Below are 24,315 nucleotides of genomic sequence, written 5' to 3' on the forward strand. Positions count from 1 at the left end.
CCAACTTGAGCAACACAGTAAGACACTGTTTCTAGAGGAGGAAAAATGATAGCCTTTAATCTCACAGAGCACATAATCTAGTTAGACACATATATATTAAACAAAGTGTGTGTGCATGCATGCATTTCAAGAATGCCAAGAATGGAAAGTAGTAATCAGTGGAAGAGGGGACCTTGGTAGCTGAGGGCTACAGGCTGTGGGAGTCTCAGATGAGGCTGAAGGAAAGAGGAGGATGAGCTTCCTTGGCTGAGACTTCAGCATGTGCAGTGGGCTGCAGACAGGTGGGAACCTAGTGTTCTGCATAAACCTAAAGACCAGGCTTGTAGAATAACAGCAAGGAGAATGGCAAGGGATGAGGCTGGAGCAAAACCAGATTAAGGAACAAAGGACCTGGGAGTTGTCCAGAAGCTAAATTTCTTTTATTGTTATTTTTATGAACCATGTTTGCAGTACATAAGAATTACATTCGTCATGGGGAATTGGTACATGTACATCACAGTCTTAATTCTTTTTTCATTCCCCCCACAAATTTCTGTGAGATACAAAAGTAAAATAAAAATATTCCAGTTAACTCTGGTTGAACTGTAAACTGGTGCCACTCCTGCCTGAAAGGATGACAGCCACCCGGGGAATTACCACCGCTCTGCAGTCTCTGAGTACAGTATTTGTTACGTGTGATCCAGTTCTGGTTGGTTGAAATTTTTCAGAATTTCAAAGAATAGTACATGTACAGATACAGTTTTCAGGAACAAATGCTTTCTTTTGTTCTTGAAATTAGAAACCCTTTAATATGCTCCATTTTTCAGGTCATTTTCTTTATCAGTACATGATTGTAATAATTAACGTTCACATTCCTTGGTGGAGTTGGTACATGTGCATAACACATCCAATTCCTCTTTCCCTCACCTTTCCCTGCCCTCCTGCTCCATCTCTTGATCAGAGACACACGCTCACTCATTTCTGAAGAGAACGAGATTTCTCACAGAGAAATTTTTCACCACATTATTTCAGGCCTGGGGGTCTAGCTCCGTGGTACAGTGCTTCCCTCTCCATCACTGCAAAAAACATTTTTCCCTCCCAAATGTTTTAGAATGTTGAGTCTGCTTTGGCTAAAAGGAAGTGAATCAACGCCTGAATTTGTTTCTAAAAGAAAATTTTCTCCACCTGCCTTCAGCAAATGTTTGAATAGCTTTTAGGAGGTTGGCTTAGTGAGGGTGTGTGTGTGGTGGGGTAGGACAATGGCAAATTATCCAAGGCTGACCCGGAGTCCCAGTCCGAGTTACTAGGCAGGAAAGGAAAGGAGTCCAGATTGTGTGAGCTTGCACACCCTGCCCAGGGCTCCGTTTTAGCTGAACAGTAAGGATAAGCCATTGAAGAGGTTTAAGTAGGGGCAAGATAGAGATAGTCGGGAATGTTTGAATATTACACTGGCTGTGTCATGAAGAATCCACTTGGGTGGGGAGGGGAAAGTGGATTTAGGAGTTAATCATTTAGGAGAGTGTTGCAATAGTCCACGTCGGACTGGCACAGGGACAGGTCAGTGGAGGGTGGTGGCCAGGATGGAGATGAATGTGAGAAGGGGATGATTAGTCCAAGGCCAGGGCTGATGGTGAGGGGCTGGGAGGGGCCTTTTCTCCAGGTGGGGGGGGGGCGAGTGTGAGGGAGCAGTCAAGGAAATGGGTTGGCTTCAGGCAAGTCTTCATTTAGAATGAGTAGGAGGCACCCAGTGGAGAAGTCAGGGGAGTAGTTGGAAATCCAAGCATTAAGTTCAAAGGCAAATGTGGGAACCACTTTCTCAACGAACCAGTGTTTAAAACATAATTGTTAAAGGTTTCATAAACAGTAATTTATGAGTTTGTGATAACTGTGACAGTTTTCTTAGTATTGGATATCTGCATTTGGTTTTTGCTGGTAACTATCATCAGGTACTGGTGAGGTGTTTTCAAAGATGAGCAGGGCCGGGGATTAAGCTCAGTGGTTCTACCGCCTGCCTCGCAAGCACAAGGTCCTGAGTTTGATCCCTGGTAATGCTCAAAAGATTGACCAATTTGCTTCAGGTCAAGGTGTTTTGTTATCAAGCCTCTGAAAGCAGTGACTATTTTTTTGAGATAGGATCACACTATATTGCCTGGACTGGCTGGTCTTGAGCTCTTGGGCTCAAGAGAGCTCCTGCCAGTCAGGTGTGGTAGTGCACACCTGTAATCTCAGCACTTGGAAGGCTGAGGCAGGAGGATTCCTGTGAGTTTGAGGCCAGCCTGAAGTACATAGCGAAACCCAGTCTCAAAAAAGCAAAAAAAACCCCAAAAAACCAACCCCGAAAACCACCCCCAACAACAAAAAATCCCAAAGCTGGGCATTGTGGTGCATGCCTGTAATCCAAGCACTCAGGAGGTTGAGGCAGGATTGCTGTGAGTTTGAGGCCAGTCTGGGCTACATAGTAAGCTCAAGGATAGCCTGAACTACAGAGAATGACCCTGTCTCAAAAAAGACCCTCCTGCCTCTGCTTACTGAGTAGCTGAGACCACAGACAAGCATTATAGCATACACCTAGCAGTGAGTATTCTTAATCCACCAGACTAATAGAAAAATAGTGCCTGACTGTGATTCTTTAATATACACTGCAAAAATAATTCACATGACCATGGACAATTTACTTAATTACTTTAAATATTAGTTTCATTATGAAATGGGGAAAAATTTTTGAGAATTAGGTGATTCATGTGAAGTACAGTGTTCAACATGGTATGTAGCATATAATTAAGGATATAAAATTTATTATAATACATTTATTATACAAAAATTAGAAGATGAAGGCAATTCATTTTTATTTATGTTAAGGTAACTTGTATTAAGAAAATAAAAATATCCTTAATTTAGAGGTATTATCATGAATATTTTGTTGGGTTTTTTTGTGTGCGGTTGGAGATGGACCCTGGGGCTTATGCACATCAGGCAAGTGCTCTACTACTGGACTATACCCCCAGATCCTTTTATTTATTTTAAAATTTTGAGTCAGGGCCTCACTAAGTTGCCCCAGACTGGCCTCAAACTTGTGATCTCCCTGCCTCAGCCTCCCAAGTAGCTGGGATTACAGGTACACCAGCCTCCCTTGTTGATAGCATATATGTGCATACAATAGTTAACTGAAAATAAAGCAAGGTACAAAACCATATGTATAATTCCTATTGTGCAGGCATCTTCATAGCATTAGGTGGCACTAATAAAGTCACCTGTCTTTGGGACACTATCACCTTTTCTAGTTTCTTTCTCTCCATCCTCGGAGGTTTCCTGATTGTTACAGAGCTGAGTGTTTCTAGAAAGTGAAATCATCTTAAACACAGCACAGAGTTGAAGTAAGGGCTTTTTTTTCAGTCATGGGGATTGAACTCAGGGCCTTGTGCATCCTAGGGGAGTGTTCTACCACTGAGCTAAATCCTCAGCTCTTAAGTAAGGACTTGGCTATTTCAGGGGCGAGCTGAGAGTCACGCCAGGTTGCAGCCGGGTAAGTGGTGAGGAAGGTAAGTAGAAACTACCTGATACCTGCCATGCACAAACACCTCCTGATGATCATTTCCCTGGCAAAATCAAACAAACCAAAGTTCAGGCACTAGATAGTTCAGTAGGTTGTTTTTTAAAATTTTTATTTATTTTTTTTTAGGTAGTGGGGACTGAATCCAGGGCCTTTGCACTAAGCTACATCCCTAGCCCTTTACTTTTTATTTTGCAACAGGGTCTCACTAAGTCACTAAGTTGTCCAGGCTGGGTTCAGGTTTGTGATCCATCAGCTTCAGCCTCCCAGGGTGCTGGGATCACTGGCGTGTGCCACCTCGAAAGGCAACAGTATTTGAATCCAACTGGTCAGTCTTTGTTCAGGGAATGAGACAATTAAAAACAACAGTTCATTGTAGAATGACACGATCTAAAGCTGTATCCAAAGCGGAAGCTGAGTGTGGTGGTGCACACCTGTAATCCCAGCAGTCTGGGAAGCTGAGGCAGGAGGAATGCAAATTCAAGTCCAGCCTGGCAATTTAGGAAGACTGTGCCTCAAAATAAAAAAATATAGAAAGGGCTGGGGATGCAGTTCAGTGTGAAGGCCCTAGGTTCAATCCCAAGTACTGGGGGGTGGGCAGAGAAATGAGGTGCCCAACTACTTAACTGGCCCGACCCCACACCCTACTTGGCCTGCCTGGAAATGCTAGTGACGAGCTCTGTCACAGTGTGACTCCATGAACTTGTGCCTGCTTACCCGAAACCCATCAACTAGAACTTCCCAAGGGAAGCCTGCTAGAATAGTGCCCTGGACCCAATAAAGGCCTGGGTCCATGGGTCCTTCCATTTCTCTGCTGCTCTTCACCCACTGGCTGGGCATGGGTGGAGTGGCCCAGGTGGCTGGGAGAGAAAACCATTGGCTCTGTGAGGCATGCTGCCCTCTTCCCTCTGATTCGTAAGAACTCTGCTTCTGGCCTTTCTTGTACTGTGCTGGGCTGCCTGTGCCTTCTCTCCTGGAGAGTGCCTATCATGGTAGGAATAAACCCGCCCCAGGTCAGACGGGAGCCATGGGCGTCTGTCGGTGTAAACAGGTCTTCTAGAGCGGGACACCTGGCCAGACACTTAGGCATTGGGCTGTCTGCCAGGATGAAGTCCCCCGTGGAAGGCACACTGCACATTGTGACCTCTCCCCTGGGGCCCCACAGGGCATGGCTAGAGTTTGCAGCCACTCCTGAGACCTCAAGTCAGCAAAAAAGCGCAATGTACGAGGAAGTGTGTCCAGCCAGAAAAGAGTGAAATTGTGATACATGCTACAACATAGGTGAGCCTTGAAAACATGTATGTGAAATAAGCCAGACACAAAAGAAAAAATACTGTATATTTCTACCTGTATGAAGCATGCAGTGTGAGCTATTGAGTTTAATCCCTAGTACCACACACAAAAAAATCGTCCACTTTTCTTTTTTTGTTTCAGTGCTGGGGATTGAACTCAGGCCCTCTTACATGCTACACAAGCACTCTTCCATTGAGCTACACCTCAGTCCTGTCCACTATGCATTTTTTTGTTTTGTTTTGTTTTTTTTGAGACAAAGTCTCACTACATAGCCCAGACTGGTCTTGAACTTGCTCAATCCTCCTACCTCAGCTTCCCACATGCTGGAATTACAGGTGTGCACCATCACACTCAACCTGTCTACTAATTTTAAGTGAGTTAATTACATTTTAATAATGCTATTACCAAAAATATTAATTGTAGTTCAAGATACTTTGAAAAGCACAGGAAGGCTGCTCCACACATCTTGGCAATTGTAAGACAGATGGGGGCATGAAGCATACGTAGAATGTCTTCCAGGTGGTGAACTGATTTAAGTCAACTGTAAATAAAGATTCTGCCTTTGGATCTGTGATCAGCACTGCCCAGGTGGTTTGCAAACCTCAGGCCTCGGTAGCTGGATGGGACAAAAGAACTGAAAAAAACAAAACACTCACGAGAAGGTCTTGCAATTGCAATTTTATTTTCTTTTGTGAAAATAAACAACTGGGAGTTAAAATTGCTCCGAAAACCATAAAAACAAAATGAAATACACACAGAAGAAGCATGTGAGGCGATGCGGGAGGCAGAAGGTCTTGGGACTTTGGCAGATTATGCTGGCACGGAGCCAGGTGGCAGGAGCCAGACCACAGGGCCAGGTCCTGCTGCCACTCTGGAACTGTGGGGTGCAGATCTCAACTAGCGGGGGGAAGGAACCGAGATTTCACCGTGCAAGTGGCAGGCATCTCGAGTCCCTTTAAATGAGGGGGGGACGGGACATTTCACAGGACCTCTTTCCCCACCCCAAGCTGGAAGCTAGGGTTTTGTGGTGCTGGGATGGAACCCAGGGCCTTCTGGAGGGCGAGGGGAGGCGGTGGAAAGAAATCAGGCCAAGATGTCTTCGCACATGGTCATGGCCTTATGCTGGGCAGAGGACAAAGAGGGAAGAACCCATGGTGGTGACCACTTGACAAAACCTTGGGTCAGGACCCAGGAGACATGGAGGAATGGGTCTAGGTCAAGTGGTACCTGGCTGGGGCTCCAGGCCAGGCTGACCACACAGACTGATGGGGGCAGCTGGGGCAAGTTCGGCCGACAAGGAAACAGAGAGGGGGAGTGAGACAGGGAGAGGTAGAGAAGGTGTCTTCTGCCCAGGCTTGTCCACCACAGCACACACAAGGAGAACAACACACTACTCTTCAGTTCTCTTTCTTGTAAAGATTTTTTTGTTGTTTTGTTTTTTTTAAAAAAGCCTAAAGATCAGCTACTGGTTACATCTACAAAATGTAAAGTGCTGTTGTTACCAGCCACTTTACAGAACAGTCCAGAGTGGTCAAATATTGACCAATAAAGTTTCCTCTTTTTTCTCCTTCTTCTGCATCATTACTACTCGATGAGTCAACATGACAGCCTGCATAGATGGGGGCAGCCTAGTGGGCTGACTTGGTGACCAAGGACAGAGGCTGGGCTTGTAGCACAGGGAGGGCCTGGTGGGTGTGGAGCGCGGCAGGAAAGGCAGGGGGCGAGGTCAGCAGAGCAGCGGGCATGGACCCCAGGGGGAGTGGCCGCGACAGCAGGGGAGGCTGGCTGGCCAGCTGGCCTGGGGAGCTGGCTACAGCCTTTGCCGACAGGAAGGCGGCCGAGTGGAGAGCCAGCTGGGCCCGGGCCTCGGGCTTGGTGGTGAGGGAGAGGGGCTGGGCTTGCTCCGAGTGGGTGGCAGCCGGGGCAGCGGGCGAGGCCAAAGCCGCAGAAGGCGTGGCAGGGGAGTCCAGCATGCTGCCGTGGGAGGAGGCAGGGCTGTCGCAGGGCTTCTCAGGGGGCAGGTACTGGACGCATGGCTTCTTGCTCTTGGAGGTCAGAGCACCTAGGGGAAACGTACAGCAGTGAGTAGCTAAGAGCTCTGGGACCACCAGGGGGCAGGGCCTGCACTGGCTGGGTTCACAGCGTCCGAATCTGCGGAGTCAATCAAGAGCGGATGGAAAATGTCCAGGAAAAACAATTGCATCTGTATCTAACATGTACAGACTTTCCCCCTTTGCCATCATTCCCTAAACAATACAGCACAACAACGATTTATATATTAGTTACCCTGTATTGGGCATTATAATCAAGAGATGGTATGAAGTATACAGGAGAATGTCCGTAAGTTATATGCAAATATTATGCCATTTTATATAAGGGGCGGGAGCATCTATGGATTTTGGTAGCTGTGGAATGAATGGGGTTTTTTTTTTTTCACAGAATCAACCCCCATGGATAGGGAGGGACAAATGCTTTGGAAACAAGAATGCTCCTGAGAAGGTTCTGAAATTACTTCCAAGGGTTCCAAGACTAGAAAAGCACATTTAAGAACACCCAGAGCAGAGGCAATGTGAAAACTGTCCATGCCCCACACACTAGAGGGCAAATGATCCATTTCACAACATCTATTACAGCATCACTTTTTTTTCCTACATCGCCTAACTTTGGGGATGGAGCCATTCAATTTGCTTTAAAATCTTGGGCTGCTGGTGCAATCAGAGGAGTTGGACACTTGCTGAGCAGCAGGTAGACGATGGCCTAGAGTTTGCATATGTGTACTGTTGCGTAGCTGAATACACAAGTTATGTAGGTGCAAGAAAGGAAGGAAGAAAGGCAGAAATAGGAGATCAGAAGCACTGTAGAGGGTGCAAGCAGTTGCATCCTTGTCCTAAGGATGTGACCTAAATCCTGGTCACATGGGCCAGGGATTTAGCTCAGTGGTTCCAGTGCCTCGAAAGCACAAGGTCCCAAGTTCAATCCCAGGTACAAAAAAAAAAAAAAAAAAGTTAAGAGTACAGATGTTTCACACAAGATGTCTCCAAATCATTTGTTTCAACCAAAGAACCATCTGGGAGAATCTGACTCTATTGGATTCATTGATAGGTGGCATGTCAGTCTCTAATGGGACACTTGCCTATTGGAATTTTGAGGATAATTTCAATCACAGTCCATTTTTGGCTTAGGCATTGATTCTAGTACCTAATCCTAAAGATGCAACTGGACTGAACTGAGAAATCCCTGGGCTTTACAGAAAGAAAGTCCCAGGATCAAATCCTACCCCTATCACTTAACTAGCAGACTAACCCGGAAAAATCCCTCAATTTCTCCATCTTAATTGGTCATCTCTAAAAAGGCAACATCACCCCCAAACTAAGCGAAGTGAGACTGCTATGGGGGAGGGGGTATGGCAAATGCCAGCTCCTACCAGAGGGCATGGAGCCAGGAGAGACCCGGACGCCCCACAGGCAGGGGTGGCCAGGACAGTGGGAGAGAGAAGCAGAGAGAACAGGACCCTGGGACTCACCCTCTGCCTCGGGGACTTGCTGCTGGGACTGTGTCTGTGACAGCTGCTTTTCTCTCTTCCTCTTCTTTTTCTTACCCTAAAATACAGCCAAAGGAAGAAGTAAGTAGAGAAAGAGTAATACCTTGTTGTAGTGGATTAACTAATGGTCAATTTGTAATGCCCAGCTGAACTAAATCAGCGTAGTTTGGGTGTGGAGGATCCACCTGAGGATTGTTGTCAATAGGCAGAAAAAGAGAACAGGAGGGGAAGGTCATTGATTTTCTAGAAGCTTGCTGTGGATGGTTTTCCTGATGCAAACTAGGCTGTTCTTGTCAGAGGAGCTTGGGGCCTCGCTGTCACTGGGAATGACTGCTGTTTTCATCAGGGGAGCTTTGACCTTCACTGTGAGCATCACTTCCTGGCTCCAATGTGGATCCCTCAGCTTGGTGGCACAAATGCTTCATATTACTGGCATAGGTTTTCTGGCTTCCACCACTGGCCTTTGGGCCCTCCAGGTGCTGATCCTCAATAAGGACAAGTATGAGACATTGCTGTGGGCTCTAGGCCACTGGCTGGATTCATGGAGGACACTGCCTTGAACTCTTAAACTTTTAGCTGGACTTGTGTGAGAAACTGCTAGGACCCAGGCTCTCAGCTGGATTCTTTGGGCCTCTAGTGTGCGGTTAATCTCTCTTGCACTCCTTTGCATTTGACTTTTTGGGTAATTATCATAAAATAATCCTATAAACTATGTGTCCTATATTTAATGTATTCCCTTGCCAAAATGCTGACTACAACATTCGTATTAAAAATACGAGGTTAATGATTAATAATCAATCTCTTGTCAGGGGGCTGCAGATCAGGGGAGGTGGGGCAGTGGCCTACAGCTCTGGATCACCCTAGGTGAGGGTGCTGGAGGGGGAGCCCCTCGAGAAGGCAGGAGAGGGAGGGGCAGCCCAGGCTTCTTGGAGGCCTCAGCCTTCCCCTCCTCCAGGCTAGTTTTCCCCCTCTCTCCCTAAAGTAGTGTTTCTTGACCTTTTTGGGGGGGGTCCCAGGTCCCTCTGAAAGTCTCTTGCAGCTATGAATTCTCTTAGCAGTAAAAAGTAAACAAGAACAGACCTATGCAAAGCTGCTGAGTAACAGCTGTGATTAGAGAACCCCCCCCCCCCCCGACTCCATAGTGTCCCCACAGATACAGAATGAAAGGTGGAGTCCGGCTCAAATGGGAAGGGCACAATTTAAGTCTGTCCTCAGGCTATCTTGTGACTTTTTTTGGGCAACAAGTCTCGTCGGTATGCAGTTGAGGCTGGCCTTGAACCCACTATGTAGCCAAGCCTAGCCTCAAACTGGCATTGATCCTCCTGCCTCAGCCTCCGAGTGCTGGGGTTACAAGTGTGTGCCATCATGCCTGGCTCTATCTTGTGACCTTATGAGAATTAAAATGGCTTCTTATTTCTAGAGAAATATGGCTTTCTCTCTTAAGAGTCCTCTGCACGTGAAGTTGCTCCAGGGGTCTGCGTGTCCCCTGAGCAGTGTGGCCACTCACATAGTTGTCCCGGGCTGACCACGTCGGGTAGAGCTGGGAGTGAAGCTGCCGCTCCTTCCGGGCCAGCTCATAGTACTTGGCCTGCTCTTCTCGAGACAGGTTGTGCCACTGCAGGAGAGAGGGGAAGCGGTCAGCATAGGGGACAGGGACCCACAAGGCCCAGGGAGGGGCCAAAGGCGCGCCTTACCTTTCTTCCCAGGATTTGGTTAATGGCCGCACTTTCCTTCAGGGTGCACTCGGCCACCACCTTTGCCCTCATCTCCTTCATATACAACATGAAGGCATTCAGAGGCTTCTTCACGTGGGGCTTCTTCTCCTCCTCCTTCTTCACGGTGACTGGGGATTTCCTGGGAAGGCACAGGGTGGGGGTAAGCACCAGAACATCTTCCACACACAGCCCTCAACCCCTGAATCACCTCGGTGCCATTTTTGAAAATCTCCTGACAATTTCCTGACAAAGGAGCAGAGGGTGGCAGGGAAAGCTGGCCAGGGACTTTCCTGTGGTCTTCCTGGCACAGCGGACAAAGGAGGGGCCTCTGCCCATCTCAGCTCTGCTTCAGGGCCACCATGGTCCTTCCCCTCTCCTGCCCATGTTTTCACTGGTCTATCAGGGTGCAGAGGGAGGCTACATGCATCTCAGGTTCTCCAGCCCCTGGGCCTCACTGTGAAACTTTCCTTAACATGAGAGAAGTTGTACTAAGTCTCTCAAAGGGCAAAGAGGTCCTGAGGGGACCTCCCAGGTGACCCCAGAAGAGAAAAACAAATGGCATTTGCTGCTCAGAGACTGGCCGGGACCTTCCACCCTCAGCCCTGGCTGCTGCTTACTTACGCGCTCACCGCGGGACTCAGGCTTGGGGGTGCAGGTTCCTGCTTGACGATGGGCGAGACAATGGCAGGGTGGGGGATCCCTGAGGTGGGCAGGCCGGGGTGGGCGGGAGCCACCATGTGAGGGGAGAACCGGCTGGAGACCAGGCTGCGTACAGGGGAGAACAAATCACAGCAGAGAACACAGGCTGAGTGTGTCCCCAGCAGAGGCCAGGGGGCTCAGGCTCCCTGCCAGTTTGGGGAGTGGAGGGCCACCGGTTGTCTGCTGGAGAATCAGGTCTGAGAAACACCAGATGCCCCTTCTTCCCCCAGTTCACAAGGGCACCCCAACCTGGTGCCAGAAGCAGGTAGAATGGGAAATACAGAAGAAGGTGCAGAGGTCAGAGGGCAGCGTAAGAGGGAGAAAACAGGGCTCACACTATGGGCTCCATATGTTCTCTGTCACTGGAGCCCCAGGGTCAGGTGCCACCCTTGAGACAGAATCAACCCTGTCTCTTCTCATGCTGTGTGTGGGGGATCAACTTTTCCCACCTCTGGCTTCAGTGTCACATACTCAAAATGCCTCTGCCCACAAAGCCTGGCACATGGAGGCGGCAGTGGGAGGGTAGGGAGCTCAGGCTCAGGTTTGTGTTGCAGATGGGGAAAGAAGATCCTGTGTCTCCATTCTGCCCAGGGAAAAGGAGCAGGGGCATGAGATGGACCTAATCAGAGGGGTGGCTGGAGAGGCATCTCTGTGCTCTCTCACTGACTGATGGGAGAAAGGTGATGTCACACTCAGGAATGGCGGTCACCAGCAGACAAACATGCCCCGGGCAGTCACTTCATGCTCACAGCCCCGCTCCAAACTCACCTGGACATTGAGGCATTCATGGCCAGTGCGGGATAAGGGTGCCGGAAGCCACCAGGAGGAATGGAGTACATAGGCTGCCCTTGCCTGTCCCAGGAGCAAGGAGGTCTGGTCAGGTATTGGGAATGGTCAGGGCTGGGATGGGGAGGGGAATGGGGAGAAGGAGGAAAAACTGAGCAGGAAGTGAGAAGAATGGGATAAGCTGCCCAGGGGTGGGAGCAGGGAGGCCCAAGTCCTGGGGTTCAGAAGGCAGAGCTCAGCACAGAAAAGAAAGGGGTACAAAGGGAGGCAGTTTCCTTACTGTGGGACGAGCCAGCCGAGGGGATGGGGGATTTGTCCAACAGCTCCGGGAGAGAGTGGGTAATACGGTGACAGCTCAGATGGGTGAGGGGCCCGGGGGATTCCTGCTTCCAAAGAGAGAGATGTGTCAAACCATTTCCCCTGGCCTGTAGCAAAGGCAGCTTCCTCCCCTCTGTCCCCAGGGTGTGCTGGAGCCCTGAAGGCTCTCTTCATCATCCTCAACCTCCACCCCTGCCAACAGCTCTGCCAGCTAGTCAAGGACCTTCGTGGAAGGCACAGTCCCCATCTCTGCGGGGTGCAGTAACTTCCAGCTGCCTGTCACAGGAATCGATGTCTCATAAGAGAGGGTCAGGAAATCCCCACAGAGAGGCATGATATCCCCTGAGTCATCCATGAACTAGTTGCCTAGAAAACTGGTCTCCTTCGTGGAGAAATGAACCCTGGGCTTCTTATTTTGCAGCGCTGGTGATGGCTTTGGGCCATGCTTTACTACTGAGCTACATAATACTCAGCCCCTAAACTCTAGATTTCTCTTCCATGTTGGTCCTGTTTATTATGTGCAGTGTGTGGTGAGCTTTATTCCTCTAGAGCAGGGCTCCAAAATGCTTTGAGCCATGGCAGTTCTGTAAGGGCGTTATAAAGCCTGTAGCTCCCTGGGTTGGACAGGTCTGATGGCCCACTAAAAATTTTTTTAAAAGCTATCCTGGCATAGGGGCATACTGTAACTCCAGCATTCTGGGAGGCTGAGGGAAGAGGATCCAAGTTTGAGTCCAGCCTGGGTAACTTAGCAAGTCTCTGTCTCGAAGTAAGTAAAAAAGGTGTTGGGGATGTAGCTCAGGGTGAGGGACCTGGGTTTGAGCCTCAGTACAAAAAACCAAACCAAACCAACAAACACTTCAGCTTCTCTTTCTTGCTTTACAGCTCTACTGAGAAGCCTGGCTGGACTGATGACTATTTGAAAATGTTCAGCCCAGGGCCTGGGTTTTGCTGGAGGGAGGCACAGCTCGCAGCTGGGCTAGACTTTGACAGAGCAGCCCCTGATGTTCACTATGAAGCCAGGCCCAGGCTCGTCTCGTTTCAGTCCCTTTAATCCTCACACCATCCCCATGGGCAGAAGTACAAGGTCAAGGTCAGGATACTCTGGGGGCCTGGAGGCATGATTTGAACTCAGATCTGCCTCCTTCAAGGCCTGCTATGTCCCCCGAAGAGAAAAGCCTGCCCGGCCCACAAGCACCTGTGTGGCAGGTACTCACCTGTCTTTGGATCGATCTCCTGGGAGAGATGCGTGGGAGGGGACCCCGGGGAGAAGTGGTCGTTGCTGTAGGTGATGAGGGGCGTCAACGGGTGCATGTGATGCGGGTGCTGAACAACAGGAACTTTGTTCGACTGTAAGACAGGAAAGAAAGACTAGGACCAGTTGCCAAGGAGATGGGAGTAGAATCAGCTGTTCTTCACTGAGGGGAATGTGTGCCAGGTATTTTCCATGCAACATCCCACTCAGTCCTCCAGGCACCCCTGGAGAGAGGAAGCAGCCTTCGCAACTGAGAAGGAAGCCATGGGCTCAGGGAGGGGTTCACCTCCCAGGACCCTCAGGTCACTGTGGATGCTGTGGGTTGCTCAGCCGAAAACTGTTCTGTGCGACCTCAGCGAACTGGAAAGGGCTCAGCACACTTTGTAAATCAGCTTCACAGAAACAGCTCTCAGGCCTGGCTCTGATCGGGAACTCAGCAGTGGGGAGTGTGTGTGTGTGTGTTTGTGTGTGTGTGCACTTTGTCACCATCAGAGCTCTGAGCACCAGTTACTACCTTCCGGCTTTACAGACCAAGGGTACCACTTCCAACACTGATGTCCACCACATTTCATTTACAATACCATTGAATGTAAGGAGTACCATTATTTTATATAAGTGGAAGCAAAGAAGGAACGCTAGCACGTCATGAGGCATCTTAGTTTCACAGTTTAAAATGGAAAAAACCCAGCCATCCTAGAATTGGCAAACCCAATTAATTTTTAAAATTGTTTTCATCTGATCTCTCAATAATAAGGATCTTTTTTACAAAAATAGCTACTTTACTGAGCACCCACATTACAAGCAGAGCAATATGCACAATGGCTAGTCCTTCTTACAACTTGGCAAGAAGATATAATTATTCTCCTTATATATTTTTTTCTTTTTTTGAGACAGTCTCACTATATAGTTCAGGCTGGCCTTGAAGTTGAACTTGTGCTCCTCCTGCCTCAGCCTCCCAAATGCTGGGATTAGACATGTGCCACCATGTTTGGCTTGACTGTCCCCATTTTAGAGATGAGAAAATTGAGCTCAGAAACATTAAGCAGTTGCACCTCAGCACAGGGGTAGTGAAAAGCAGAACTGGAATTCCTGTCTGGTATGTGGGACTCTAAACACCAGAGTCCTTTCTTTTATACTACCTGCCTCCCAAGATCCTGATCAAAACATAGCTGTCAGAGAGAAAGGTCAGATTTTAAATAAAATAATAAGGCAATTAAGTTATAAGTAGAGAAGAGATTTGTAAAAGATGAGATTTGGAGGTGATCCCAGGGCTAGAACTCCACACAGCTGTCTTCTTGTTCGAATTTTTCATTTCCGAGACTCCACAAGCCTTTTTTCCCTTCACGTGATGCCCATTTGGCGCTCATACTGCAAACCCTAACGGTAATGCACACTTCCTAGAGATCCCCGTGCTCTCGCTAAACTCTAGGCTAAGCGGGAATGGGAGGAAGCGGACCCAGGCTGTTCCTAATCACGAGCACTAGGTGGCGCTGACATACGCTGGGCCCTGCTGGCAGAATCTCGCTTCGAATCCAGCCACCTCCCATCACCTCCGCGGGTGGCTCGCCCCTCGCTGCACAATAAATCTTAACATTCCCTTCGTATTGTTTTACCTGTTCATTGCTGGTCGCTGATAATGTCTCTATGCATGAACACATAGCACAAATAAAGGTATAAAATGAATTCTAAGATCTAATTTCCAGGAATCCAATGCAATTAAATGAAGTGTTTTGCGGTCACTGGAACCAGCTTTGTATAAAGGTTTTTTTGTTTAATATTATGAACACAAAAGGGTTATTACTAAAGCAAAAGTATAAAGGAATTACAGAGTGACCATAATTTAAAGACAAATATAAACTGCAATAATAATAATAATAATAATAATAATAATAATAAGACGACTAGCTAAGGGCTGGTGATGTAACTCCGTGGTAGAGAGCTTGCCTAGCCTAGCATGTCAACCCTGGGCTCAGTTCCTAGTACCGCAAACAAAACAGAACCCAAACCCAAACCAAGAAAACTAAATGGAAGCACAGCAAAATGTAATCGGTAGTTATGTTTCAGGTAGAACCAAATGATTTTTATTGTTTCCTCTTTCTATGTCTTCCTATTTTTTATTACTATTTAAAATGTACACTAAGGGGCCGAGGATTTAGCTCAGTGGTTCTGGCGCCTGCCTCGAAAGCACAAGGTCCCGAGTTCGATCCCCAGTACCAAAAAAATAAAAATAAAAAAATAAAATGTACACTAAGAATAATACAACTTTTCTAAGAAGGAACTATAAACCCTAGAAAACAGTTACACCGTCTAACCCAGTCACCTCACTCAGAAGTCTCACACATTGATTTTTTTTTTTTTTTTTTGGTACCGGGGATCGAACTCGGGACCTTGCGCTTGTGAGGCAGGCGGCAGAACCACTGAGCTAAATCCCCGGCCCTCACACATTGATTTTTTATTTCCATTTATTTATATCACGTATAGGCATCCAGAAACAGGTGACAGTGTCACAAAGTCCTGATGGCCCCTGTGGTGCTCAGTTTGGCCTCTCAGAAGCTGGCAAACAGCACCGAATAGGTGGCAGAGTTAAACACAAGTGGGAAATGTGAGTTATTTTGGAAATCTAGGTATAGTCACTTAACGGCTCCGTGAGCTATTACTATTCCCCACTAGGTGGCGTCCATGTCCAGAAAATGAGCAGGTAAGGAAAGGAGGGAAGTAGATACGGTATTCAAGATTGCTAAGACTGGACTGCTACCTTGAGGGGACTGGAGGGACGGTTCTTTTGGGAGACTGCTGTCCCAATGAAAGTTCCTGCTCATGCCAGGTGTGATAGTGCACACCTGTAATACCAGCACTCAGAAGGCTGAGGCAGGAGGACTGCAGGCTCGAGGCCAGCCTGGGCTAGAGAGTTCAAGGTAAGCCTGGACCATACAGGGAGACCCTGTTTCAAAAAACCCCAAATCAAACAAGAGCAAAGTTCCTGCTCTTTTCTTCAGCTGCTCTTAGGGCATAAACTCAGGCCAAGGATCAGGAATACCCCCCCCCCAGGGGGCAACAACAGTACAACCTGTATAAGCGAAAGCACAGGTGCCCATACCAGATGAATGTACCCAAAGAAGAGCGTCTCAGCCATCCCAGGCCTAAATCCTCTCCGAAAGTCACAGGGACCCACCTCATTCTTTCCCAGGTGTCTCTTGTCTCGTCTAGTCTGTTTCTACAACTGTCTCAGCCAAAGTGCTTTGGCTCCCAAGGAGACAAAGTGGGCCTCTGTCGCTCTTCGGGACTTCCTGTTAAGCCCAGAGCAGGGCGACTCCTCACAGCCCCCTGACTAGACACACCCCCAAAACTCCGGTGGCCCGCTCCGAGCTCCAGTGCTCCAGCGCTCCGAGCTCCAGCTGCCCCAGCTGCTGCTCGAAGGAGCTTTAGTGAGCCTCCAAAAAGCCCCGGACCCCTACCGCTCACCAGCTCCTCTTCTTCACCGCGGTGTCAGAGATTCAGAGATGGGAGGTGCAAGCGGCCAGCTTTGGAGAGCCGAGCCACTTCCCTTTCCCCATCACGCTCGAAGCAGGCACGGACGTGGCGCCCAGGAGACACTGAGTTTCAGTGCAGCGCTAACTCTACCTGATGTCCTGTTTAAGACATCTGTGCTGTCTGCATTCAACTGCTCAAAGACAGAGAGACAGCCTTTTCGTTGGGGATCAGAACTGTTCTGGGGGATAATCCTAAGAACAGGTTTGAGGGGAAAGGAAACTGGACTTATTCCTAAGGCACCACCCAGTCACAGCACTGCAGGGCAGGGGACCAGAAGCATCAGAGGCCGGGGCAGCACGGTCTGAGAGGACGTGCGGCTCAGCTGCATTCCATGCTGCCCTGATCCTCCGATCTGGGACAGGTAATCAGCTTGGCCAAGGGTCACTCTGTTCTGCCGTGTCCCGTTGTTTTGCTTGTGTTCTTAGTAATATTTTCAACCTCAGGTTTGCTACAGGAATCTGTCCAAGCTACTTTTCCTAAGGGTTATTTCAACTGGGGCTTGAAGTAACCTCTAACCGACTTAGCTGGGCTCAGGGAAACCAACCAACAGGTCAAGTCCCCACACCTGAGCCCAATTTTTCTCCACCACACTTCATGGTCCGTACAGTAAAGGTTAAATTCTTCCTAATGTTTTTAGAGTAAAACATGTCTATGACAGTGCTCTTTGTTTACTTCTCTTTCCCCCATCTGTACCTCAACAGAACATGCTATGCCTGCACCATTCTTGTAGACCACAAGTCTCCTTCACTCTATAAGCTTCTACGACAGAGAACATTTTTTTTTTTTTTTTGGCTGGGTGGTGGAACTGGGCATTGAAGCCAGGGCCTTGGCACTGAGCTACGTTCCCAACCCTTTTTATTTTTTAGTGTGTTGTGCTCACGTCAGCAGCACATATATTTTGTACTGGTTTTTTTTTTTTTTTGGTACCGGGGATTGAACTCAGGACCTTGCGCTTGCGAGGCAGGCGCCGGAACCACTGAGCTAAATCCCTGGCCCCTATATTTTGTATTGTGAGACAAGATTTTACTAAGTTGCCCAGGTTGGGCTTGGGTTTTTTTTGGTACTGGGGATCGAACTCGGGACGTTGTGCTTTCGAGGCAGGCAACAGAACCACTGAGCTAAATCCCTGGCCCTTGGGCTTGTTTTTTTAAAACAAAGTCTCACTATGTAGCCCAGGCTGGCCTCAAACTCACGGCAATCCTCCTGCCTCAGCCTCCCAAGTGCTGGGATCACAGGCATACTTTAAACCATGCTCGATTTAAAGCTCTTCCTTAAACCAATTCCTGAGATGTCTCCTTTGTATCCTATTGGCTTCTCTCTCTCTCTCTCTCTCTCTCTCTCTCTCTCTCTCTCTCTCTCTCTCCCTCTCTCCCTCCCTCCCTCTCTCTCTCTCTCTCTCTCTCTTTCTTTCTGTACCAGGGATTGAACTCAGGACCCTGCACTTGCGAGGCAGACAGCAGAACTACTGAGCTAAATCACCAGCCCTATCTCTTTATTTTTTGCAGACAGAAAGCAAGCCTGGAGGTGGAGGTGACATAGATGACACAGGCTAAACTGCCTCGGGAACCTTCCGGGACTCTGGTGACCTCACTGAGCCACTGTACTAACCACCCCTTCAGACAATACGGTCGCAACAGGAAAAAGGACAAGGACTTCTACTGTTCCTGGTCTGGTACAGGCACTGGAGAATCTTGTCCATCTTCACAAAACGTGCATTCTCCGGCACTTTGTCAGGGCAAGGACAATAGATAAGATTCTCAAATAAAGCCTAAAGTAAATGGTGATAAAGGCTAAGGAGAAAGCTAAGAGAAGGCAGATGAAAGGAGCACTGCATGAGCACACGACTTAATCAACAACTGGAGGAAGTGGGGAGACAGGTAGAATGGGGTGAAGAAGGGCCGGGGATGTAGCTCAGTGGCACCGCACCTACCTGGCAAGTGAAAAGTCCAGAGTTTGATTCCTGATCCCCCCTCCCACAAAAGAACAGAGTGTAGAGGGGACAAGTACAGGAGGACGCCAGCGGGGGTGGAGTGGGCAGGAGCAGTGGGAGGGCAAGGAGAGAGAAGGCGATGGGGGTCATATATTTTGTTTATATTTGAAACAAGGTCTCATTATGTAGTCCAGGCTGGCCTCCAACTTGTGGCAATCCTCCTGCCTTGGCATTCCAAGTGCTGGGATTACGGGTGTGCACCACCACACTCGGCAAGGTCTACATTAACGGGTCAGAAACCATGTTCTCAGCTCAGAACAGGACAAGCACCTCGCTGCAGGCTGTGACAGATGCAGCAATGATAAGGGAAGAATCTCCTCAGGGAGATAAAAGGCCCAGGAATTGGAATGTGCCTTCCAGCACTTGTGTGTTCTTGAGGGCTTTGCAAGTTGGACTTTGGATTGTTTTCCAGCAGGAAGCAGGCTGAGCAAAGAACCCTCGAACCTTCATTTCTGTTACTTTGGACTAGACTCTTCTTTGATTATATGGTTACTTAAAGGAAAGTGTTTTTAAACCCATGTGATTTAAATTGTTGCCAGGATGTGTCTGGGTAAATGTTAATTTTCACTTAGTTTTACAGAATTCAGTCTAGTGCTCATTTGATTCATTAATTCACATTTTTATTTTTATTTAAAAAATTTTTTATTAGTACTGTACACCTGTTTGCAGACCATAATGTTTACGTTCCTTGTGTGGAGTTGGTACATGTACACGAATAAGAGACTCAAAAGAATTGGGCCAACCTGAAATGATCCAGTCAAAAAATGGGTAAGTTTTGCCAGATGTGGTGGCGCACTCCTGTTATCCCAGCCCTCAGGAGGCTGAGGCAGAAGAATCCCCTGGAGTTTGAAGCCAGCCTGAGCTATGCAATGAGATCTGGCCTCAAAAAAAAAAAAAAAGGCAACCTTTTTATTTTTAAAGCTCACTGTAACTGTAACTTTCTCATAGTTCTTACATTTTAGTTGGGAGGACAGTAAATAAGATGTATAAACAAACTATATAGTACATGATGATATACTCTCAGGACAAAACTAAGAAAAAGCAGAAATGGTTATATTATACAGACTGACAAAAGGAGAGCTCAATGAGAAAATGACTTAAATAACTGGCCATTTTTGTTTTCATTATTCTGGGGGGTTTTTTTTTGGTACCAGGAATTGAACTCAGGGCCTTTTGCTTGCCAAGTGGGCGCTGTACCGCTGAAGTACATTCCTGGCCCTGTTCTGTTTTTTTTGAGACAGGTTCTCCTCAAGTAGTACAGCCTGGCTTCCAACTTGCAGCAATCCTCCTGCCTCAGCCTCCCTAGGTGCTGGGATTATAGGTATGTGCCACTACACCTGGAAATTTTGGCTCTTCTTTAAGAACATTATTTGTAGAATTTTTCATTTTATTTATTTATTGGGAGGGGTGGTACTGGGGATTGAACTTGGGACCTTGTGCTTGCAAAGCAGGCAGTGGAACCACTGACATAAATCCTTGGCCCATGCAGAATTTTTTAAAGTTTCTCTTCTCTGTTTCATTGCCAGCTTTTTTTTTTTTTTTGATACCGGGGATCGAACTCGGGACCTTGCACTTGCGAGGCAAGTGCTGGAACCACTGAGCTAAACCCCCGGCCTCATTGCCAGTTTTCTTATCAGGGTTATTAATGATGCAAGTCTGATGTGCTGCGGTGTCAATTCTCTTTCTGAAGGTGAATGAGGTAGGAGATATGACTAAGATCTCCCAAGAGGCTAAAGCTGACAACAGAAACTAAAAGGAAGGGTGCAGGCCAGAAGTCACCACTTCCTGCTAAAACTAGTGTGTGAAAATTTGATAAGAAACAGAGGACTGATATAGCTTCAAAATATTCTCTTTACAAAGCACTTATTAATAAATTCAAAGGGAAAATAGTAATTTACAATAGAAATACTTGGTAGGTACCATCTGAACCAAATAATTTTGGGGGGTGGGGCGGTACTGAGGATTGAACCCAGGGCTTTCACATCAAGCTACATCCCCAGCTCTTTTTTATTTTTATTTTGAATTTTGAGATGGGTCTTGCTAAGTTGCCCAGGCTGGGATGGAACTCATGGTCCTTCCTGCCTCACCCTCCCAGAGTTCAGGGATTACAGGGATGTACCACTATGCCCACTTCTAAACCAAATAATTGACACTGACATTTAAACACTGGGAAAATACCTTCTGACACAATGGGACACATCAGCATAGTGGGGTTTTTTGTTGTTGTTTTGGGTTTTTTGGTACCGGGGATCTAACTTGGGACCTTGTGCTTGCAAGGCAGGCAGTGGAACCCCTTAGCTAAATCGCCAGCCCATCATAGTGGTGTTCTTGGCAAAAATGCCCAACCTGAATATAATCATGAGGAAACATCAGACAAACCCAAACTGAGGAACATTCCACAAAATAACTGGTTTGTGTTAAAAAAAGAAAAAGTCAAGAAAAACAAAGGAACTCTGCTAATTCAGAGACTGTAAAGAAACATGACAACAAAATGTAATGCATGATCTTGGGTTAAACTCTGGACCAGGAGAAATCAGATGGACATCATGGATGTTACTGGGACCCTAGGGAAAACTGGAATCTCTACTGTGAGTTGGATAGGAATGTGAAATGGTCATGTTTCTTGAATTTTGGTAACTGTACTGTGGTTATTTAAGAGAATGTCTTTGTGCTTAGGAAATGCAACTAAAGTATTTAAAGGTTACAATGTTTCCAAGTTACTCTCAACTTCTCAGAAAAGAAACAAAGTATATATATAGCACAGATGCAAAAGTAGTGAATGTGGATAAAAGGTAGATGGGAGTTCCCTGTATTAGTCTTGTAATTTATCTAACAGTTTTAAATTATATATATATATATATATATATATATATATATATATATATTTTGGTACCGGGAATCCAACTCGGGTCCTTGTGTTTGCGTAGCAGGTGGCGAAACCACTGAGCTAAATCCCCGGCCCTCTAAAATTATATTATTATGGTTTGGGTCTCGATGCCCCCCCAAAGCCTCATGTGGTCATAGGCTTGATCCAGAGGGTGTGAAGTTGGAATTGATTCACGATGCAATGCTAGACTCAAGGGCACTAGGATTAAGGGTGTGAGTGCTACCTGCCCTAAGTAGTCTGAATAAGATAAAAGGGGCAGCAGGATGCTCTTATCTCTCTTGTTATCCTTGCTGCCTTGTGTTCGACATGTTGTTTCTGTTCTGTGATGCTTGTTTGCCATACCAGCTTCAGAGTCAGCTGATTATGGACTGAAACTTCTATGAACTTTGAGCCAAATAAACCCCTTCCCCTCTAACTTTGGGTGTCAGGTATTTTGGCTCAGCAAGGAGAGAAAATTAACTATCACATGTACCTATATCCAAGTAAGTTTATTTGTTTGTTTGTTTTGAGAAAGGTCTCACTATGTAGTTCAGGCTGGCCTTAAATTTGTGGCAATCTTCCTGCCTCAGCCTCAAGAGTGCTGGAATTACTCAGTGTACCACCACGCCTGGCTCACAAGCTTCGGTATGACAGCTCCCCCTACCTCACCCCACCCCAATGCAATTCTGATGCCTGCTCAAGAGATCATTGCTTGACAGAGAATGGGGAGTAAGAGGCTCCCAGAGTTTAAATACCCTCAGTAGGGCCCTTCTAATCCTGAGAAGATAACAGTCAAGTGAAAAATTCTAATCTTGATCCTGCTAAAAATGCTAAACTATAACAGAAAGTAATTGGACACAATGAGATTGCACATACTTGCAACAAAAATCCTGCTTAGAACATGTTCTGCAAAGGATTATAAATGCTAAATAAGAGTAAGTCAGGGTGAAGCCACACGTCTAAGCTTCCTTTATTTATTTATAATTCTTCCCTTGCCCACTGATACTAGGTTTGTCCTTAGACTGCTGTGGCCCATGAGCAGATAAGAAGTGAGAGGAACCCAAACTGCTTTTTCTCTCAAGTGTCTGCCATGTGCTGTGAGAAGGGTCTGTTCAGGGAGCCACACAAAGAAAACCAGAACCTCGGCGTTAACCTACAGCACAGGCTCCCAGATCTATGCATGGAAAAGAAGTGTTTGCTGTTTTAACCCATGGAGGTGTTTGTTACATAGCAATTGTCCAGGAAATAGCTAACACATAAAGTCGGCAGACATTTTTTGGGGAGAAATAAACAAATGTATAAAGCCATGTCCAAAATGTGCCACCTAGGATTAATTAAAAACAATTTTTTTTTAGGGCTGAGGATTTAGTTCAGTGGTACCACACCTGCATTGCAAGCACAAGATCCTGAGTTTGATCCCCAGTACCCGGGAAAAATTTTTTTTTTTGCTTGCTGTTTGTGCTGCAGTACTGGGGATTGAATCAGGGCTTTCACACAGAGCTATGTTCCAGCCTTTTTTTTTTCTTTTGGTACGAGGGATCAAACTCACGACCTTGTTGCTTGTGAGGCAGGCTCGGTGCCACTGAGCTAAATCCCCAGCCCTGTCCCAGCCCTTTTTTAAGAGAGAATCTCGTTAAATCATTAAGTTGCCCAGAATGTGCAATCCCCTTGCTTCAGCCTCCTAAAGTGCTGGGATTACAGGCCTCACCACCAAGCCCAACTCGTTCTTTTTCTTTCAAACATCACAGAAAGCTAAATCTGCTTATAACACTCCACCAGTCCTATTTTTCCTCCTCCCTTCCCAAAGGAGCCATCATTTAAAAGTTTCCATTCTGAGCACGCGTGCACACTCACGCACTCACACGTTTTACAGACATTTGAAGTAAAGATAATTAGAAAGACTGACAATGCTGAATGTTGGTAAGGGTGTGCGACAACAGGGACTCCTATGCATCTCTGGTAGCAATGTGAAACAGTACGACCACTTTGGAAAACAGTGTGACAGTTTCTCAGAAAGCAACTCAGTCTTAGCCAGGTGTCTGTAATCCCAGCACTCCCGGGAGGATCACAAATTTGAGCCCATGGGCAACTGAGACCCTGTCTTGAAATAAGAAATAAAAGTCTGGAAATGTAGCTCAGTGTATATTCACTAAAGAGGAATAGAAACATATTTTCACACAAAAACTTGTATGTGAACATAGTTATGTATTGTATAGACATACTTATATCATTTTATATAAATATATTTATAGTACTTATTCATAATTTCCCAAATCTGGAAACAACTCAAAGGTCCTTCCACTGGTAAATGAATAAACAACTACAATATATCCATTCATACACTGGGATCCTCGTCAGCAACAAAAGGAAACAAGCTACCGACACACACAGCAACACTGCGGAGTCTCAGCAGACGCTGCCTTCCCGGGCCAAAGGGGAAGAGGCAGGGGGCAAAAGGCAGGGGGGCTGCCAGACTCTGGGATTCCACAGGATGCACCGGCAGCTACGTGACTGTGAACATCTCCCACCCTTCAGGAAAGGAGGATAGCGAAGGTGACTCAGAAGGGAGGGGTGGTGCCCTCGGCCTTAGGGACAAGGTGGCCACCCCAAGGGCAGGGAAGACAGAGCGTAGAAACACAGAGGCTGACTCTCAAGCCCTAAAATCGAATGGACTTCGTCATCAGCTCCTTTTCCATTCAGGGTGCAAGTTCTTTCCGGTCTCCAGCCTGCCAGTGCCCTGCAGATCTGTAACTTGTAGCCTAACCTCCTGGCGCAGTGAGCTGGTTCCTTGAGGT

The 24,315-nt window shown here is 47.0% G+C and overlaps 1 protein-coding gene across 1 annotated transcript in view; it reads right to left on the reverse strand.

Annotated features, from left to right (window-relative positions):
- Positions 1 to 5,485: 5,485 nt before the first annotated feature.
- Positions 5,486 to 24,315, reverse strand: part of Tcf7l1 (transcription factor 7 like 1) — a 152,610-nt gene continuing 133,780 nt past the window's right edge. The window contains exons 5-12 of the mRNA XM_021258238.2: positions 13,096 to 13,228; positions 11,844 to 11,946; positions 11,546 to 11,629; positions 10,700 to 10,843; positions 10,058 to 10,217; positions 9,871 to 9,978; positions 8,346 to 8,421; positions 5,486 to 6,884 (exon numbers count right to left, since the gene is read on the reverse strand). Coding sequence (XP_021113897.2) covers positions 6,451 to 6,884; positions 8,346 to 8,421; positions 9,871 to 9,978; positions 10,058 to 10,217; positions 10,700 to 10,843; positions 11,546 to 11,629; positions 11,844 to 11,946; positions 13,096 to 13,228 — 1,242 coding nt within the window. The 3' untranslated portion in view covers positions 5,486 to 6,450. The remainder of the gene's footprint in view (positions 6,885 to 8,345; positions 8,422 to 9,870; positions 9,979 to 10,057; positions 10,218 to 10,699; positions 10,844 to 11,545; positions 11,630 to 11,843; positions 11,947 to 13,095; positions 13,229 to 24,315) is intronic.

Source organism: Heterocephalus glaber, unplaced genomic scaffold, assembly GCF_053883595.1.
Source record: "Heterocephalus glaber isolate CG9 unplaced genomic scaffold, H.glaber_assembly_v1.0 deba00000470, whole genome shotgun sequence".
NCBI classification, from domain to species: domain Eukaryota; kingdom Metazoa; phylum Chordata; class Mammalia; order Rodentia; family Bathyergidae; genus Heterocephalus; species Heterocephalus glaber.